The sequence below is a fragment of the Haliaeetus albicilla genome, chromosome 7, assembly GCF_947461875.1.
Source record: "Haliaeetus albicilla chromosome 7, bHalAlb1.1, whole genome shotgun sequence".
NCBI lineage: Eukaryota > Metazoa > Chordata > Aves > Accipitriformes > Accipitridae > Haliaeetus > Haliaeetus albicilla.
The window spans coordinates 20,285,519-20,306,956 of record NC_091489.1 but is presented as its reverse complement, the minus strand read 5'-3'; the positions used below and the strand labels follow the sequence as shown (position 1 = coordinate 20,306,956).

Below are 21,438 nucleotides of genomic sequence, written 5' to 3'. Positions count from 1 at the left end.
CACTGCAAAGGGCTACAGTGGCTTAAACTCACTACTTCATCTTCCTAGGTCTCTTTTCATCTTACAGAGCAACACTGACATGGATCCGCTTATGTCACTCAGAAGGCTACAGTAAAGCCTCATATCAAAACTCTTTCTGCTGTTTGCTGTTCTGAACCATCTTCCCAGAAAGAGTCTTTCTCCTGTTCCTATTTCACTACCCACACCACAGCTGACCTTTGAAAAGTAGGATAACAGGTGTTTTGGCTGATAACAGACTTGAAAGATCTTTTACAGGTCAGGTTTTTCACTAGAAAAACCTTAAACCACTAATCTACATATTTGCACTAAGAAGGGAGAAAACTGCCAAGCCAAATGCAAAGGAATATGACTTTAGAAAAGATGACCTTTCATTTGTTGCAATCAAGGCTTCATAAACTCAGCAATTACAAAATCCCGCAAATGTTGCATTCTTCTTTTTGTTCCAATTCACATTAGTCCTATTAGTACTTTATTCAGAGGAGATAGCACACAAGTTCTCACATTAGTAATCTATAGAATGAACTTGAACCTACACAAGTCAGCAGTAGTTGTTCATTTACCCTGTGATGAACATAATACTTATTCAATAAGAGTAAGGTATTTCACCTCCTATTTATTGCATAGTAAGAATACACCCCCTCACAGTTTCTCCACTTTGTTTTTTTAAGTTAGCAACATATATAAAAAGACATACTACACTAATTTACAAGGTCACTCTACAAGAATCTGTGAACCAAGGACAATAATTCCGCTTAACAACTTAATTCCACCCCCCCCCCAGTCCTGCGATTTACCTGTATTTAAGCTTTCCACTCTTAGAGGGAGACCAGACTGGGCCACAGCAACAAGTTTCAAAGCAATGTAAAATTGACTTCTTCCAAAATAGCCAAGTCTTGTTGCACCACAGAGCTCCATAATCTGAAACAAAACACATAGTTACTTGTACAAAGAAACTTAAAATGCAAACTGCTCTACAGAGGCAATTTCATACATTTAAGAGCAGCACGCCTTGCATTAAATGCTTGTAACAACTTCCTATGTACAACCTTTCAGTAACAACTTCATGTGCAATCTCTAAATATTACGTGACATGAGTCAGAGTATGTGATTCCTCACAACCAGCAAAAACAAGTCTAAAACTTAAGTTTTTCCCAATTATCGACCTTTTCTTTCACCTAGGTTTTAGAGGTTCTACAGAGTTGATGTGAGACACAGTAAGAGAGAGTAATTGGGGTCATGTTCCTGTTTAAAAAAAACCAACCAAACACCCCCCCCCCAAATAACAAGAAAGCACGTAATAAACATCCTATGCCATTATTAGCTATTCCATTAACAGCTCTATTGTTCAGCCTCAGTAACTCCAACAGAAAAGGAATAGCATTCAACATTTTTAGTATTATATTCAGATGTAATCCAGAAACACAAAATGAAGACTTTCAAATCATTCTCAGACAAAATTGAATAGTGTGTTACTGATCAAGTTAGAGGAATGTTCTGCACCCAGATTTCTCCCTGAAGAATTTCAGTAACGAGGTTAGAATTTATAAAAAGTGAAAAAGCTAGACAATAGCAAATAGTACCTTCCAGCCTTTTCTGATACAAGCTTGCTATAGCTCAACTTTTAACTTATAAAACAAACCTATAAAGCATTCATTCAGAGCACAAAGAAGTATCCACACACATGCATGGATTTCAGCATTGAAGGAGAATGCAGAACTTCAGGTTCTTCAAACAATGCCAAACAGATGCCATTTCATTTAAGAAATACAACAAAGAAGTGGTGTTATTCCCTTTTCTTCCCCTGGTATTCAATATAACAGAAAGGTGGTTTTGTCTTTTGTTATGAATTCTGGTCCCTCCAGACAGCAGCCATGTATACAAACATACTGACTGCACACCCCTCCACACTGAAGACCTGCAAACTTGAGGGTGCATTCCTGCTTGTGCCAGGTCACTGGTAAGATATGAAGCATGACACATCCCAAATCAGACTCCCTGAGCTCCATGATCCAGACTTTTTATCTATCTAGCAGTCTCATCTAGACTGTAATGTTCCAAATGAGACACAAGGATGCTCTTGGACACCATGGTGAAAGCCTTGTTGAAGTCAAGGTAGATGACATCACTGCTTTTCTCTCCTCAACCACAGTTCTAGTCTTTCCATCACAGCAGACGATGTGGTTGACAAGTACTCTTGGTAAATCCATGCTTGCTAATCCTAATTACTGTTTTCACCTTCATATGCCCAGAAACGGCTTCCAAGCAGACCTGCTCCACCATTTCTCAGGGACCAAAGTGCAGCTGACCAGCCTGCAGTTCCCCAAATCAACCTTCCTGCCCTTCCTGAAGATGGCTGCAACGTGTCTTTCTCCAGTCATTGAGGCCCACCCCTGATCTCCACAACTATTCAGAGAGAAAGCCAGCTTGCAATGACATTAGCTAGCTCTCTCAGCACCCTCAGAAGCATCCCATCTAATCCCATGAACTTGAGATTTCTCAAGAGATCCATCAATCTTCTTGTAGTGCGACTAGTTTCTCTCCTCCTTCAATCCCATCTCCAGGCACAAAGGCCCATGAGACCTTATCTGTGAAGATCAATGCAGAGAAGGCACTGAGAATCTCAACTTCATCTACATTCATGGGCGCTAACTTCTCTCCTCACCATTCCCACCAGAGCTCAGTCATAAGTTCCCTGTTTGGCAAATCTGGGCTCTTGACACATCTGCTCATTTTTCTAACTACTGGGACGGACTGTTACTGGGCTTAGAGAAAGCCATCCTGAAAGATTTCCCAGCTTTCAGAGGACACAGTTCTGAAGGGCAGAGGAGCCCTGCTTGCAAGCAAGTTCCAAGTGGAAAAAGCCAGCTACATTTTCACACAGCAGCAACTGAAGTACATGATCCACAAAGAGTTAGTCTGTGTGCTTCAGCACTGCTGAAACAGGAAATAGACTTTGGTAACTCTGTACAATCAAACAGATGGGTTTATTAACTACAGCTGAGCTAGATACGGCTCACCAAAAAGCTGCTTGGGTATTTCCTTACCATGCACCAGGATTCTAGGACCTCTTGAAAATAAGCTGTTGTAAAACCTGTCACAGGAAGGTGTGGGAAGTTGACAAATACTTAGTCCCAAGGAAGACCCAAGAGGATCAGCAAGACCCAAGAGGATCAGCAGGTCTAGGGCTGTGCATGCAGCTCAGATCCTGCTGGACAGAAGCTAGCTGCATTAAATCACTTGACTATGTCTGCATTATACTTCTCACGTTGTCCTACAGCACCTGTGTCATTTGTATTTTCCCATTATCGTATTTCTGCAGCATGATGTATGGACAGAAGTCAGGGGATAACAGGGCATTTTATAAAGTACAGTAACTAAAAGGAAATAATTCAGTTCAGTTGACTACAATAAATTAGTTTCAATAGGTTGGTTGGACTACAAAAAGTGCCACGAGGAAAGAAGTGACAGTGTAAATTGACAGGTGACAACTCAATAAAAACACTGAGGCATCAACATCTAAAATAAATTGCCTGTAGCCAACCTAAAATACTTACACTAAGTTTAAATAACTGGCAGAACTAAAGCAGTGGAGATTCAAGAGACAGGTAGCAATCAAAACCAGTGCAACAGCAAGAACAATTCCTTTTTTAAAGCACTGTATCCTGGAAGACTGATGAACATCCACATACTTGACTACACCCAACACAGAAAAAGCTTGTGGATCCAATGGCCTAGCATTGACAGATGAATAACTGAGCAGACTCTGGAAAAGCTTCTTATGAAAGGAAGCAATGATGCAGGTATTTGGAGGCTATGGAATCATTAGGCAGTAATGGCTTTGGGCAATTTCAAAGCCAATGCTGGACTAGAAATTATCTTGTTTAGAGCTAGTCAGTACTGCCAGATTGAAAAAAGTTTCAGTTAAAAACTGAATTAATAATTAAGCTACCACGGCAAGTAAGTATAAGAAAGGAAAGACAAGCACGGATTCAAAGTAAATAGATATAAATCTAGAAAATACTTACATCTAGTGTATCACAAAAAGGAAAAAGGATACAAAAAAAACCAACCACAAAACAACCAACAGAAAAGAATACCCTTTTGCTGCTGAACAAGTAGCTGTCAAACCCACCCATAGATAGCTAAAGGAGTCCTCTATTTCAAACACAGAATATAACCCAATCAGAAACATGACTGAAGGTGGAGTAAAATCATTAAATGCAAACTTCTAGTGGAAACTCCTCTGTGGACTGACAGCATGCTTGAACACACTCAAAACAGCCTAGCTATAATCTCCTTGAAAGAGGATTTAAATATTCAACAGGTAATAAGCTATACTGACCAGGGGGGAAAGGGGGTGGGGTGGTGGATAATAACAAAATAATCAAGGGATAGCTTCCAAGATTTATGGTTAGGGCTTTCATCTTCTTAGGAAAAGAGAGGATAAGGAATTCCTTAAACTCTTCAAGGAATGCAGAGCCATCTTCAAGACAAAATGCTCCATGACTGTTTTCATCTCCTTAAATATGAAGATCCTGAGGTCACACTACTGCAATTAACCAGATTAAGGCCAACAACTTTTTGAAGCTCTAGAACTGCTGGAACCTGTCGATACAAAAAACAACCTCAGTGCGGTAGCTGTAAATTATGAAATTGCACACTCAGTCATCATACTGCAAAGAAGTAACAGCAGCATCAACAATATCAGGAATTGGCGCAGACTGGACTTGCACAGGAAGCAGTATGTTGACAAAGGGCACTGTTTCAAGCACATACCTTCTAGAACTCTTACAGGTCTCAAATAAGAGGTCCTTGAACTTGGAAACGTTTGTGAACAAAAAAACCTAAGACTTGAGAACCTTTAAAAATTCCAGGTGAAGTGGAACAAATCACATCTGTATCAAATGAAACACACTTTCCAGAACTCAGAAAACCTCTCTGGGAGAGTCTTCCAGAATATCACAGTCCACCTGCCCCCAGGTTCTTCTACAAGACAAATCAAGCCCATTATCTGTAAATATTATTCATGCAAAAGTACAACAGTATTTAAACAGGGATGACTTCAATGGTAAAACAATAAATGAAGCAACATGCATGTCACCTACATAGTAAAGATAAAAATATTTTCATCTACTTGGAGAGACTTTACTAAAGTACCTACTGTTCCATACCAGAGGGTGGTAAGAGGCAAGACTTCAAGGCACCTTTCAAAGGCTGGAAGCTACAACACACATGGTATATGCTGATGGGAGGGAGGAATGAACAAGCTCAAAGGAGGACCTTTTGTATCACCTCATCCAAACTAGGACATAAACACAGAGACCTACCCACAAAAAAAAAAACAAAACAAAAAACAAAACAAACGTATTGATACAAAGCAAGAAAGAAGAACTGGGATTCAGAATATACATTTTGGTCCTAATTTTATTAACACATTCTTAATTTGAGGTATTCTAGTAGTCCTACTGTGACTTGGCAGGAATTTTCACGTTTGCATTGTTGGTGTAAGACTTTTTTTTTTTTTTTTAATTAATAAACACAAAGAAACCCTATGTAGAAGCACAGTATAATTGAGCTAGGAAAGGTCCTCTGGAGATCACCCACTCCACTGACACTGCTCAAAGCAGGTTCAGCTACAGCAGGTTACTTAGGACCATGTCCAGTTGGATTTTGAGTATATCCAAGGAGGAAGACTACAACCTCTCTGAGCAACCTCTTTCAGTGTTTGATCACCCTTACAGTACAAAACCCTTCTCTTATGTTTAAATGAAACAATCACCATGAACAATATAAACCATGCACCAGAGGTGCAAAACAAGTTTTCACATTCATTTTACAATATATGATACAAGCTTGAGTTAAACCAGAACATATGAATATACTTGTGCTTCAGTATTTAGTACATGATTTTTGAGTTTTACTGTGCATATTGACAATAACATTTAATGAAAAGCAAGCAATGCATTAAAAAAAAAAACCACTAATGTTTTACCTCAGATTTAAAAAAAGCTAGAATTTTAAAAAAGAATAACCTGTATTCAGTTTTAGGTTATTTAATGAAAACGTAACTGAATACAGACTGATTTTGTTTCACAGTTTAAAATGAAAAACATTATCATGTCAAAAATGTTATTTCTGTATCTCATATGCAGCAATTCATTGATAAGAATTCTAAAGCCCTTTGCAAGCTTAAGCATTAAACAGATACGACAGGATGTTTTCCAAATTAAAAGTTTATTGCCATACAGCCTCAAATTGTGTACTAGAATATGCTGTCCTACAAAAGTGCTCTTCTGAAGTCATGTAATCTGCTCACCTCAGCTACAACAAAAATTAACCATACCTCTACAGTGCAGTGTAATCTGGAGATGTATAAGGGAAGCTGAGAAAAAATATTTCCTAATCATTGCTATTATAGCAGAAGAAAAACCTGACCATCACTACATACCAAAAACATATGAAAAACTCCTTCGTGCTTTTTTCCCAGGTTGAGTAACTTTCTGTCCTCACAATTCATTACACTGTAATCTTGTTATTCTGCAACCACTGTTCAATGCATCAATTCCTGTCACTTCATTTATCTCAATCTGTCTCACTAATTGCAGACCACAGCCTGACACAGTTTTCTAACTACAGTCTTTCACCTATCATCAACTGGACAAAGCAATACTGATTAGTTATTCATCTAGAATTTTTAACTTTTCTTCAGAAAAATCTCACTTGACATGTAGCTTCTCAGATGCAACAGTTGTTGACAGCACTGCGTAGCAGGAACAAGACAGGAGAACTGACAAAGATCCTTCTCTTGATGAGTTATTTTTAACCAAGTCAAGTCACTGACCCAGTTCTCTGCTAGGCTCCACAAACCTTGGCACATGGTGGCACATAAGAAGAAAAAAAAAAATTGGAGACAGGACAAAAAAACACCACGAAAAGAAACAGTTCAGGTATTGCTCTGAATTCTATGTTTCAGCATTAATAGCAGTACATGATAAATATTTAAACAGTCTTACACCTATCTGAAGATCATTTGCAAAATGCATTTATGAAGGATATAAAGAACTGCTGTATTTAATTCAATAAGCGTGAAGTAGGAAATGTGTATGTGCTGAACAGCAAGTATAGCCTTACCTCTAATACATACATTTATCTTATTAGGTACTTAAGAAGCATAGTAGTAAATAATAGTTAATTAGTTGATACTAAGAATTCCCAGGCACAGAGTATATTTGGGACATTGTGGTACTTTGTTGCATAAGAACTAGTAAGGTCTTCCTTTTAAGTCTTACTGACTGTTCCATGAAGATGGATCTCAGTCAATGCCACAAACCTGGCTTGAGAACACAGGCCTTTAAAGAAATAAAACCAATAGTATTGGAGGACTTCCAAGATGACACACGCTCTCTGGCAATGAACTACTTAGAGTCTCCTACTGTCTGAGCCTCTCCTAGTATTTCTCCACCCTTGATTTTCACACCGCACGCATCCACAGTGGAAGCAGACTGCTAGAATACCAACAGGAAGAAAAAGCTACTCATCAGCTCTGACAATTAATTCTCTATAGATACTTAGAACAAAACTTTCCCATTCCACAGGTCATTTCAGGTCCAAACATGTTTCAGTCAAATGAAATTTCAGAATTAATCACATCAGAAATAAAGAATTAGCTGTTCAAAAAAATGACCCAGTATTTTAAGCCTCAGAGGAATCATTCTGCCCCTGTACTTTGGGATGTTTTACAAGTGTCCATTCCCTGAGTTGGCAGGGGTTGGCAGATTTGGAGTCATGCTTTCACACTGTTAATAGAAAAGCAACAAACAAAAAGCACTGAAAATTTCAAACTCCTATTTATGACAGATGCACATAATAAATATGTATCTTAACAAGCAAATATGTTGAACACCACACACACACAAAAAAACCCCACACGTAGAATTTTCACCTACTGTAGTACTTTTTGAACCAGTTGTATTTTAGGTCATTCCTGACTTCAACCTATTCCAAAAGCAGTCTGCAGCATCTCCTGTTGTTCCTGCTAGCACATATGTTTATGGTGGATTAGCCTCACTTATCAAAGACACTTCCTAATGCAGTAGCTTTGATTTTTCCATTTTCAATCAAAGTCTGTGGTCTTCCTAACAGCTCCTGCAAAAGCTGTTAAAAGCCATACACATGAATCTTACCTGCAGAGACTCTTATGCAGAGCTCCACAGCTCTCTAGAGGTCAGTGGTTCCCTTCTTGATTTGGTAGTACATGGTAACCACCATGAGTCAATCCACAAAGATGAGGCAGCTGCACAGCAACTACAAAAAGTTCAAGATACTGATTTAAAGCAGCCACTTCTCCAAAGATCTAGAGCCATACACTGTCCTACTTGACTATAACTCATAAACAAGTCATTGCCAAATACTCTCAAAAAGAGGACAGCATAAAGAAGCACATTCCTTTCTGACGCGTTCAATAGCACCAACAAAGGAAAATCCAAACAGCCAGATGAAGACTCACTTAGAAAGCAACTACTATCCTCTCAAGTAAAAAGTCACAGCTGGAAGACCTCAAGGCAGAGTTGCTCTTTGCTTGCATTAAGATTCTCTCTACTGCTGTTCTGGCAGAGAAGGTACTCATGAGAAAGGTACCTTACAAGCAGTAATGGTAATAAAGCAGCAAGAAGAACTGGAAATAAAAAAAATCTGAAGCAGCAAAAGACAGCCTGGGGACCTACAAGAACCATTTCTAATTCTTGATGCACAAAGAGAGGTTCTTTTAAAAGAAGGAGATATTCCACATACCTGTCTCTTCTTCCCATGCAATTTCACATTACTACTTAACCTAAACAGCTCCTCCCTCCTCTGCTCTCAGCTACACAGTTCCCCATTCCTGAGCACTAACTGTTTGTTGCTCATCTATCTGATCACACAGTATGATTACTCCACTCAGTAAGCCAGCTAAAAGTTACTGTGCTACTCTTTTATTAAACTGAATCTGTCTACTGTACAACCAACAAACACCTCAGCAGCTACAAGGCACATGGGAATATGTGGCTGATAGCAATAGTTTGTTCATTTGACTCTAAAGTTCTTGTAAGGCTGCAGCCTCAAGAAAGTTGCATGCTTTGCATTTAAGAGAGGCAGAAAAGGTAGAGATGGAGCAACTGAACAGAATGTTGCATTAAGAGCACTTGCAACTCCAACTTCTGTGCCTTGCCCAAAGAAACCCTCCTTAGAAGGGAAAGACATATTCACATACCAGGCTGCCAAGAACTGCCCTCAAAACAAGGGTGTCTCCTTTTTCCCGATGGTGCCATGAAGAGTTCAAGCAATAGGAGATGAAAAAACACACTGTAGCAGGAACTCTCAATGCCTGAGTCAGTCTGCGACAATTTGAGACTCCAGGATGATTCTATAACTTTCAAGTGATTGTCTCTTCTGGAACAACCAGTAGCAGCCAAAGTATACACATAAGCACCAAGACAGCATCTAGCTTCAGCAGGCATTGGAGAGGTATCTGACAGCAATAATATAGTTAGTATTTCAAATTATTACTCCAATAACCAATAGTGGGAGGGAGGTCACATGGACGTTCTAATTGTGGATGCTCCTGCCATGCAGCACTAAGTTGAGTATTTTTCCTGCAAAATTTCTACTTAAGTGCTAAATGCTGAAGAGAGCAGCATTTATATAGACATTTTGATTCCTTTCAGACCTCCTCTGTAATGGAAGCATTCCAGTGATTGATGTTCCTTGTTAATACTCATTTTCTTACTTTTTTGATTTCAATATTTTCTCCACACATCACCTTTCATCACTATGCCAGAACAAACGTAAGACAGAAAAGCCTCGAAGAATGAACACAAGCTTCTGGCTTTTTGCTAATGTAAAATGAAGATTAAGGCATTCTCTGATCTGAGATTTAGTGGTTGTGCTGTGGCCTGGCCAAATAGGACTGCTCAGATCTGGTCTTGTTATTCCCGAGCACTTCCGTACAAGTTTACCTGAAGCTACTGTGCCCATTACTTTATGCTGCCTTCCCATCTCCATCTGTTTTAACAAGTCTTAACAATGTGTCTATCAAAGTTTAAACACACCTCAGTTTAAAGTTCTAAAAACTGCAGCTTCACAGAGCTACATTTGAGACTCAGAACAGAGCTGCTAACACTAGGTCTTAAATGATTTAAGACATTTTAATTCAGAAAAAACAAAGTCATACGCACTATTGCGGTAAGAACAGACTTTTCTACAAAATTCACAACTAATAGTCTGAAGCTGGAGTAAGTCAGCACCTAATGCTAAATTTTACACAGCTCAGTCCTGGTCACCCTTTTCTGGGATTACTGAACTTGAAAAATATATTTGAAACTGAGCCTACTCATTGCTGTTACTATACTTCAGGAGCATTTTAGATGTCAGAAGTCAATCATTTCAGAAATTCAGGTCAGACTGTCATCTTTTCCAAGTCCTTTAACCTATCAAAACACAGTTCCTATACACAGACAGGCACACCTAAGTCATAATGTATTTTTTTGTATAAGAAGTGCGGGGGATAATTTAACTCTTTAGATACGAAACCCAACTGGAAAAACAAGCAAGTCACAAACATTATCACCAACTCAGTAAGTTAGTTCAGAAAGAATGACACCACTGGCTTAATAATAGCCCCATGGTCTAAAGAAATGCTAAAGGAAAAAGAATAAGTGGGAAATACATTCTTACACTAATCATTACTGGAACTCCAGTGAGAAAAATTTGATAGTCAACATATTGCTCCTACACTCACTTCTGACTTCAAACTCATTTAAGCACAGAGCAGAACTCCAATTTGAAGTCTAGGAATTCTATGAGAAGGGCTGATCTAAACGGCAAATATTTATGACCCAATAGGTGTGAAACTTGTCTGTAAGGACTAATATTTTGAAAGCTAGCAAATATAATTGAAAAGTCATAGAGACTGCCGGCAAAGTCCTATCATTTCACAGTATCTGCAGTAATATTTATTGAAGATCAGACTCAGATGAAGACACACTTGCCATTTTTCACAGACAGTGGGTGAAGTGCTCAAAACTTCTAATACAAAAGAATCACCTTTACAGGAAAGAGATCAAGTTTACAATCCATAATTTTGTACAGCTAACTTGATTCTAAGACAGCTGTGTTTGCCAAAGGCCCTGATATTTCTGAATAGATTTTAGAATTCTATCCAGCCATGCCAGAATGGGTATTAATCATCCCTGCTGTCATCCGACAGCATGTTTAAAAAGAAAAAAATATACTGTTTTCAAACAAAGCTGAGCTGTGATACTTGAAATTAGCTGAGTGCTGTGCTGGCATTCAGAATTATGAAGGAATTATTTACTATATAAGTGACTATACAGTATGAATGCCAGTCAATTTCAAAGGCTGAAAAACAATTACACTGAGAAATCAGCTGAAAACAAATGTAAGTCCAATAGACTTAATCTACACTCCTAAAGTTTTGCTATTAACTTCCTGTCTTTCACTTCAAAACCAATGATTATTCTCTGACTAAATTCTGCTGAGACATGAGATTACTCAAACTGAAAAACTGTAAACAATTTGCAGCTCACTATAGCCTCTGTGAAGGTAACATCATTAAAGTAAACATTTTTACCAGAACACTGCAGAAAACTCAAAGCACAATTCACAGGTTAGAGCAGACTAAGAGCCATTTCTGGCACTAACAGAGAGTAGACTGCTTATACATCTCATCATTACAGAGGAACAAAACTAACCTACTGCTCAGCTGAGAGGAAAGAAAAATACTCTATTACATTAACATCTGAGGGGAAAAAAACCCTCCATAATTCACAAACTGGATACTCTAAACTGCGGATCCAGGCACTGTTTGTATTTACAACAAATTTCTAACAACTCATTCCCTAAATGAGAACTGAGATACAGCATAATGTACGTACAAACATCCTTTAAATATTATATATAAATTTTATATATAAATTGCGTATGATTATAATCATAAAAGGCTACAGACTTGTCAACTTTATGGTGCTCAGACTAACAAAATATTATAAGTAAGAAAAATGCTACAGTTATACATTTCTGCACTGGAAAAATGCCTTAATAATGACCGGTTGTGAATATTGCCTCAGAAGAAATCTAAACTAATTTTATTTTAAAATGTCACATAGAAAAGCTGTAAGCTTTAAAATAAAAAATATAAACCCAAAATGTAGGGGTTGGATTCAATTAAGTGATTTCTTTTTAAAATTTGGGCTTGTTTGCAGATTAGGTAAAGGTCAGTATTAGGAAAGGAAAGCTTTTTACACAGCATACTTTTTTTTTTTTAAAAAGATCTGAAAGTTCTGTGTATTTTTAAATCTACTCCAAAACCAAATTGCTGAAAGGAAGGCATGGGATTTGCTGCATATAAGGAGTTCTAACTTCTTACCCCACCAGCTCTGAAGAGATAATAAATCCAGCAAATTAACCAGAACAAGGTTGAGTCTTCTGCATGTCTCGACCACACAGGTAACCCTAAGCGTGCCCTGGCTCAGCTTCCATTTGCAGTTAGCATTTAGTAAACTCTACTGATTTGATAAACAGGTAGTCTTCGTGCAGGAAAATTCACTGAAACACCAACTGCAACAATAAAATCACTGTGAACAAGTTTTTATTCTTCTTAGATCACTTTCTACATCCATTCTCCAACAAAGTGGCCAACATTTTAAACCACGAATCCGCAATTTTGTTTTCCCATGTTTTGACTATGGCTTATAATTCCAGTTATAATGGCACCACATGCTAGCAGATGAGTTCTCGCATCTAAGGAGGCTACCATTCCGTGTTCTCTGTTCCCCATGTTTGCCAAAAGCTATCACCCCAAGAACAACAGAAGGCAGCATATGCCTGCACCTTAGCTGTTTTTCTGCACAGTGCCGAAATTGTAGCTGATGAATGAGGCTTTACGCTAAGACTCTAGACTTTGCAATGAAGCAGCTGCATCACAGGTATGCACCTTCTTACAACTTCTGATGTGAAGGCAGCAAACTCTGACAGAGAGTTGAGGTAGACAACCAGAGACAGTAATTTTTTCCATCAATGACAAGAACAATCAAAACTAATCTGTCTGTAAAGACTCCTTAGAAATCAAAGAAAAAGCTTGAAATTGGCTAACGAGAGCCAAAAATAGGCTTTATACTAGGTTTTTAACGGGCTAATGCAATCATATTGTAATTGAAGAAACTGGGTGTAATTGTATGATTCACCTGTCATTTCAAAGACTTTGTAACACCAAATTAGCAGTCAGGTAACATTGCCATACAATGCCAACACTGAAGATGACAATTCATTCGTTTTAGAGAAAGTACACATAAATACTGGCATATTTGTTGTTTCATAGTAATGTTGTATTTTAAAGCAAGATCCCTTGACTCATTAATTTCAGGTGACTATCATATGCACAACTGATTTGCTTCTTGTCTTGTGAAGTTTCTACAATTCATAATCAAAGAGAAGAGCGCAAGTTCGTAAAACATTGTGATTAAATCACCTAAATAAGAACTCTACAAACTGAACAAATGGGACAGCTATTATATGAAATCCCCTGCACAAGTAACGAACTTCACAACACATTTTTTGCATGACTGCAGCTTTTACAAGCAACTCCAACACCAGAGGCACCAAGAACTGACTTTAATAGCATACCTACATTAGCATTTTAGGTCAGATGTGAAATGTACTTTTGAAGCCAATTTCCTGGTCACCCTCACTGCTCTGGTTCATACTGTGCAGCCGCTCCAGAATAGACAACTAGATTTCTTTTGTATGAAGCTAACCTAGAAGATACACTCTAGGAGTTCACCTAATGAATCCCAGCTAACACTCAGACTACGGGACCAGGCCAGAACTTTATCAAAGGAAAGCTTCTGAAATACGTACACAGGGTGGATGGCAGCTCCTCAGCAGCACTTGTGTTGTGTCATACTACTTGCTAATACAATCACCGATACAAATGCAACTGAGCCACGAGCTCAGGCAGCTGAGTCAAGTGAAAAATAACTTCACAAAAAAACCCTAACTTTTGGCTGAACAAGCTCCCTGAACCAGCTCACTGTCTGTTCAAATGAATGTCAGTGCCAGCATCAGGTAGCTCCAGCTCCTAGTGGTTTAAGATACCATGAAACCCATGCTAGGTCACAACTGAAAAACCCAACTGCTCTAGAAAAAGGAAAGTTCTCCTCTTCTCCTCCATCAGCAAATGGTTTTCCTGCCTCCTTCCTTGTGCCAGCACTGACATTCATTCAACCCCATTGGCTGATACAGAGTTAAAATCAACAAAAAATTGTAATTAACTTTCTGCCTGCATAGCCCCTGATGCCAGCATATAACAGCATCCAACAGGCACTAGCATCTTTGCAAGAAGCAGCAGCAGGAGCACATGGCTGGGGGAAGGGGGAAGACTGAACCACCTCCTTCAGTGGCAACTCACCCTTACATTACTTTAGCTGCAATGTGAAACCACAACCTGAGAGCAATTTAAAAGACTCATGTAACTGTTGGGAAGTAGCTGGACTTGTTATCCCAACACACACACACTTTTATTTACTGTTTTATGCAAATCTTTTACCTTAATGCTGATTTCAAGGATGTGCACAAAAAGGCAGAAATATGGGTTAATAAAGGCTGGTGTTCTCACATGCGCAGTTAAGGTTGTAACACCTTAGGTGTGGTATTTTCGTTCTGGTAATAAGGCTGCCCTTTTGCAGACATGTACTAAGTGGACATACAGCTTTTCTTTTCCAGGGTTTTGTTGCTTTGTGAGCATGTGATTTGTATACAACAACCATAACTGTTCAGTCTTCTATATGTTCATTTATTCCCATTTAATAGGCAGCTGACAGTGTACCTTAGAGGCAGAAATGAGAATGATTAGGAACAATTGGCCACATGCATTAACTTTTCCTGCTGCAAGATGTATCTCAAACATAACTCTTTGCAGGAAAGCTTGCATGTATATCCAGACTTTAAACAACAGATTTGCAAGCAAAACAAGTTATGGGTCTAAAAATGCAACTGTCACACATTTTCGTTTCCAACAGAATCAATTCTGAATTATTCAAAAGTATCTACAGACCTCCACTACTGAAGAGGAAAAACTCTGAGGTAATTCCTTGGGACTACTTGGTCCCCGTGAGTTTGAAGAGCGGTGATTTTGTACTATGTTTTGCACACCTATGAAGGTACTTAGCATTCACGTGACTAGTACTACACTTGCATTGCAGGATTACATAAGAATTGGGTAACTGAATCAAGTTCCTTTCCCCACAAGCATCAGGTGCTTCAGATGAGCAGGTAAGAACACAGTACCACGTGGTCAAAAGAAAATTCCATCTCTTTCACAGGGTTTCCCTATTCCTTAAGCTATATCACCTTGAGGTTTTAGTAACATAGTCACAGCTTCCAAAGCATCAAATGCAATTTCCTTTCAAAGAACCCCCATCCCATGTATTCATGCCTGTGTTAATTTGAGTTACAGCCATACTTCAAGAAAAACACAAAATAACTAGACAACTAGATTCTGTCCCTCACAAGTACAAGGTACTTTACAGGTGACCAACAGTGATTAGACAAGACATTCGTAACAGGTCAAACTGCTAAGGGCATTTTGACTTTCTTTCTATTATTTACAGTCTCATTCCTCAGGCAATCTAATACTTGTTTGCCATTTTAACTGCAAGGTTTTCCTTGAGATCACTACAGTGATAAGACAGGTCTACTTCTTGAGTTAATTTACGTAGAACCCATGGCATGATGCCTGAGTAGTTTCTCTTCTTCAGACGCAACCTACTTTACAAGAAAACATCCAACCTCCTCTGCAACAGACAAGGATATAACCTGTGACCACGTGTATTCCAAATTCCAAGTACTTCCAAGCCTTTCCAGGTTCTTGCACTAAATCCCTGCATGAAACAAAATCTCTAGCACAAGCCTACTTCATCTATACAGTGGTCCAGACAAGTTTTAGAGAAAATAGATTTTAAATACAACAAACATGTAAGCATTCACTTTCCTGGGATGATTTTTCTGAAATGGGTTGGCCACACACAAAAAGAAGCAGCAGGTGGCCCTTGAGACACCTCACTCACAATACTGAGCATGCAGACTCTCTTACCATTAAGTCCAGTCTAACAAGTCATCAAATAAGGGATTACTAGTTTTACTAGTAAGAAGCATTTCTTATTCAGCCCCCTTCCACATTAAACTCATTTTAACTAACCACATTGCTCTTAGGAGCCCAGAACACATCAACAGTAACCCTAGTTAAGCCTAAGTATTCTCCTGAAATCTGGTACTAAATTGCAGAACACTGAAAATTGCGTACCGTATTTCCGGCTGCAGTAGCTTTAATGCTTTGTTAGAAGGTCTGCTTATCTCACTAGGCTGAGGATGAAACTGCACAAAAAGCAGCATGGCTTTTTAGATACAGTTCTACCCACAGCAGCTCCAAACACTACACAAACTTTAAAGCACTGAACAATGACAGAGGGAACTGCAGAAGCAGCAAATTATTACAAACAGCTGTTCATAAGAATGGTTCGCTGGGAATACTTTCCTCAAATAATTACACAGGGCACATCAGAGCAGACCGTCCCTTTTTTATGTCGGTAGCTCTGCAGTGCTGCTACGCCTTTTGAGACGTAACCTGGCCAAGGAAGCCAGTGCTAAAACCGGGCACATACGTATTGCAAGTAGGGGCCCGTGTCATTCTTAGCGCTGCGTTTTTCATTGTTAGAAACGTCTTGATGACTACAGGTAAGGTAACACCTGCCGGGAACCGATGTCCAAAAAAGACTGCACGGCTTAGGCGAAGTGGATCAGCGTCAGCAGCGCCCGACGATACAAACCCAGCTTTCCTTCTGTGTCGCTCTTCGTCAGCTGACTGTGGGATGAATCTCCCCCGCATCCCCCAACCGCTCCGGGGTTCTCACGCTTTGGACGGCCTCTGCCGACACAAAGCAAACCAGGCACTCTCCTACCAGTTGCTGGACGTCGCCAGCAGAGACGATCAACAGCCCCTTCCCCGCCTCGTAGTCGGAGGCCCCACGAGTACCCAAGCGGGGGCCTGCTGCAGGCACGCTCGGCGCAGCAACTCGCTGCGCCCCCCGCCCCTCCCTCTCCGCCGGAGAGGCTCAGCCTTCCCCTCCTGCCGGGGCTCAGGTGGCCGGCTGCTGGCCCGGACGACAGCTCCCGAGTCTCCCGCCGGCCGCCGCCCCGGCCTCCCCGCCCCGGCCCGCCACCCCCGGCGGGACGACCCCCGCCAAAGGGCGGCCGGGCGCGCACGAGGGGGGGGGCGAGGGCCGAGCCGAGCGCGGCGGCGGGGAGGGGCGGCTGCGCCGGACGGGGCTGCTCTGCCCGCGGGCGGTCACGGCGGGGCGGCGCCCGAGCCCGTCGCCCCCCCCCCCCCCCCCGGGGGGCCCGCCACGGCTACCTGCATGACCACGTCGTTGGGCAGCTGCGCGGCGCGGAAGAGCTCCAGGACCCGCCCGTTGGACGCCACCTTCTTGGTGCTCTCGGTGTCGCAGTAGGAGAAGAGGTCGCAGTAGTAGCGCTGCTCCGCCTCGCTCAGCGTCAGGCCCTCCATCTTACACCCCGGCTCCGCGCGGCGCTGCTCCTGCCGCCGCCGCCGCCCCGCATCCAACGGCGGCGGCCCGGCCGGCGGAGGGGCGGGAGGGGGGCGGGGGTCGGCGGAGCGCGCGCGGGGCTGCCCGTCGCCGCCCGGCCCGTCGCGGGGGGGGGGGGAGGCTGGGGTGAGGGTGGGGGGCGTGCGGGACGCCGCCGGCCGCCGCGCGCCTCAGCCAACCGCCGCGCGCGAGCGGCTGAGCTCACACCTTCCCCCCACCGCCCGCCCACACGGCGGCGCGCCTGCGCGCCTTCCCCCGCGCCTGCGCCGACCGCCCGGCCCGCGCGCGCCCCGGAAAGGGAGGCGGGGGCAGAGCGCCCAGCGGCCGCAGCGCCGCCGGCCCCACCGCGCGAGCGGCGGCGGAAGCGCCAGGCCCGGGGGGGGGGGGCGGGGGCAGCAGCGACAAGGGCCAACGGCCTTCCTCCGCCGCCTGCGGGCCCGCCCCCTCCCCCGCGTCGCGGTGCCGACGCCATCGGCGGCGCCCCCCGGGAGAGAGGGAGCGGGGGGCCGCCCCGGGGCCCGGATGTGCGGTGCGGCGCGGCGCGGTGCGGCGCGGCGCGGGCCGGCCGGCCGGCCGTGCGCGGCAGCGCCCCCTATGGGTGTGGCGGGGCGGGGCGGCCCGCCGGGCAGCTGCCCGGTGAGCGCGGCGGGGGCGCGCGGCAGCGCTGCCCGCCCAGCCCTCCCGGTCCCGCGGGGCTCTGCGGGTCACCGGCCTTGCTGGCAAGCTCCACAACGCTCGCCTCTTGCGGAGCAGCCTGGGAAGCAGGCGAGAGCAAGCCGCCGGCCTCAGCAGCAGCAGCAGCAGCAGCAGCAGCAGCCTGAGGTGCTGAGGCGGGGTTGCGCGGCTTCCCGAGCCTGCCTCCCCAGGGGCTCGGGCACCCAGGACCGTCCCGAGTACAGGCGATCCTCCCGGTAACTGGTGAGGAGTCACCCATCCTGCTGTAAACGGTTACTTTCCTCAGTACGCTGTCTCTCTCCACCATCGGCACCTCGTGCACCAACACCGCGTTCCACGCGAGGAGAAGTGGCCGGGATAATGACTCCGCACATCCGTCCGCCGAGGAAGGACAGACGAGAGCTCGCTTAACCTCTGCAGCCAGAGCTCTCGCTCTGCACATGCCTTGGCTGCGTTTTCTTGGATTTTGTGCGTTTCTCTGGGTGGCTCTCTGCTCTCGCTGCAGCGCGCTAGCAAAGTTAGTTCCCTCCAGGCTACTTGGGTTTCTGGAGGGAGTCTGTCATCCCTGACAGAGTAAAGGGCCTATGCAGAATGCCATGGTCTCCTCCCACTAGACCCTTTTGACTACCTGATCTGAGTTAAATCCCGCTAAGGTGGCAGTCCAGTACCTCGTACTTAGAGGCATCCTCTCATTTTTAACTATCCTCCCCTTTTTCCACTTCACCTTCCTTCACAACTCTTTCCAATTTTTCTCTTTCCAGATTGCTGTTGCCAACTGCTCTACTTCCCTTAAGCACCTCATCCTTTCTGCCTCGTAAGTTATGTTCTGAACTTAAAGCAGAGATTAATTTTTCTTGCCATCTGAAATATACAGTATATCCTTTTGCTGCTAACTAAAGTTTCTGGAAAGCACTGATATGTTAGCTTAAAGTTAAAATAATAGACAAAAGGAGCTTCCCAGAAATGTACCATTATCAAGTTTTTCAACCCCAAATGATAGTAATGATGAAACCACACAGATTGATCACATTTCTCAGTAAGTTAAAATTCCTCAAAATGAGCTATACTGAAGAAATAATTAACTTTTTAATATTATGTCTAGTTATGATTTTACAGACTTAGATAAGGCCAACTTAGCATCATAGGTCACTTAATTGGAGCTATTGTCACACCAGTATCTCTTCAAGTAAAACAAATGTAACCTTTCCTCCACCGCTAAATTGCATACTACAATTCTATTAGTTATACAGAGCCATTTGTAGAAGAGGATTTTAAATCACTTACTAGCAGATGACTGGGTTCAAGTGCCTTTGCTTCTTCCAGGTTCAGTGATGGTATGCTAGTTCGGGCACTGGATTTTGAAAGATTAATATACGTATATACCTGTAACTATAATGTTCTTCATAAATTAGTGTAAGGACCCCAAAATACTTTTATTGTCAAAATGGTTTTATGTCTAAAAGTAATCTGAACATCTTATTATTTTATTTGAGTTGCTATTTTATTATTTGCATTTTTGCAGTGGGTGCACTCTTTTGAAATTAATGGGGATCACTTGGCTGCAACAGTTTGTGCAAAACATGAAGAATAATACAGGGAAGAGGTTCCCTAGAAGGGACTATTCCCACATGTCCAAATGCCAAACAATTCTGAAGTAAGTTTAATAACTGTATATTTCACTAAAACTGTGATGTGTCATATGAAAATCTCACGTCATTGCTTACTGAAGAGTTGTATGCTTTGGGGGAATATGCTGGGCTTTTCACACTCTGAAGTGGTTTAGGTAGCTATTTTGGAAAACAGGTCATTGAGTCTCATTTCCAACTCCTGTACCATAAACTTACCTTCTTGCTTTGTGCTAGTTGAAAGACTGAGCAGAAAGAATAGGAATGACATGATGTGTAGCAAAGTCATTTCTAATTCCCAGATCTACATGGGAGGGAAGCACCTTTGCTTCAGACAGTTCCAGTACAATGTTTCTGTGTTTGGCTACAGGATCTCCCTTCCCCTCCAACAGGCCCCTTGCAAACCTCTGGGCCGAGGAGGGATCTGCTGTTCAGAATATTACCTGTCCCCATCAGGGCAAACTTAGCATCCACTGAGATAAAGAAAAAAAAAAAACAAACAACAAACCTTTTCAGTGGATTCTCAATGAGGATTTGTTTTGTTTGGCTGGAGAATATGCTGTTTGCTACAGGATGAACTGAGGAAAACAGTATTCCTGCATGTTTGTAAGATAAATTAACTTCTCCGTATTTGCACTTTTCAGTGCAACTGACCCAAACAATGAAACCATATTTCTATTTTTATTTCTTTTGGTTTGGAAAGATCTGTATCATGGCATTTCCCAGAGCTCATATTAGATACACAAAGAAGGTGGTTTATGGCAAAATACCCACCAAAATGTATCGTTAGTGATACATTTTTTATATAGTAGATTTGGCCTTTGGTACCTGAAAAACTTGATTTATCTGCCTTGAATTATGATTTAAACAGAGCAAGAAGAGGAACTTTTCTTGGCTTTTTAGGTATTGTACCTTTTATTCTCTCTTCTTAATGTATCTTCTTAGAATTCAGAGCTCTGAATAGCTAAGAGTTAAGCTATTCTCCACATGGTGCCAATTTTACTGTATTTTATTTTCTGTGAAGCAACTCTTAGATGACATATTGATATCAAGGCAGTCATCCTATTATGAGATCAAAGTCAGAGAAAATCGTCATTGTCATAGTAAGGCCAAGTCTAATGACCCAGATGGAAGGAAGTGCAAGGTTGTTTTGCTGGCCATAACAACTCTTAGAATCAGAGCCAAATTATACATCAATAAAAAATTACTTTTTTTAGAAAACAAATACTTTTACAACTTGATATGTGACCAGAAATATGTATGTCTATTGCTGCTAAAAAAAAAAAAAGAAAAATAATGTTTTATTCATTTAAGGGACATGCCAGTTAAAACACTGCTCAGGTTTCAGTATCTTTTATCAGCTGTGAAATTACTATTGGTTTCTAAAAACTAGTTTTTACACATGCTGAGACTCATTTCTAAAAATAAACATAACTCATACACATATGCATGGTCTGTTCTTC

General features: G+C 41.9%; 1 protein-coding gene across 14 annotated transcripts in view; it reads right to left on the bottom strand.

The window, feature by feature from the left end:
* The window catches only part of REPS1 (RALBP1 associated Eps domain containing 1), a 69,431-nt gene extending 51,461 nt beyond the window's left edge, over window positions 1-17,970 (bottom strand). For 2 of the 14 annotated variants that reach the window (XM_069787174.1, XM_069787180.1), the window contains exons 1-2: window positions 17,483-17,965; window positions 816-939 (exon numbers count right to left, since the gene is read on the bottom strand). In XM_069787174.1, coding sequence (XP_069643275.1) covers window positions 816-939; window positions 17,483-17,635 — 277 coding nt within the window. In that variant the 5' untranslated portion in view covers window positions 17,636-17,965. Of the gene's footprint in view, window positions 1-815; window positions 940-17,482 lie in introns of all 14 variants that reach the window. The other 12 variants (XM_069787173.1, XM_069787179.1, XM_069787181.1 and 9 more) reach the window with 10 other exon arrangements.
* Window positions 17,971-21,438: the final 3,468 nt, after the last annotated feature.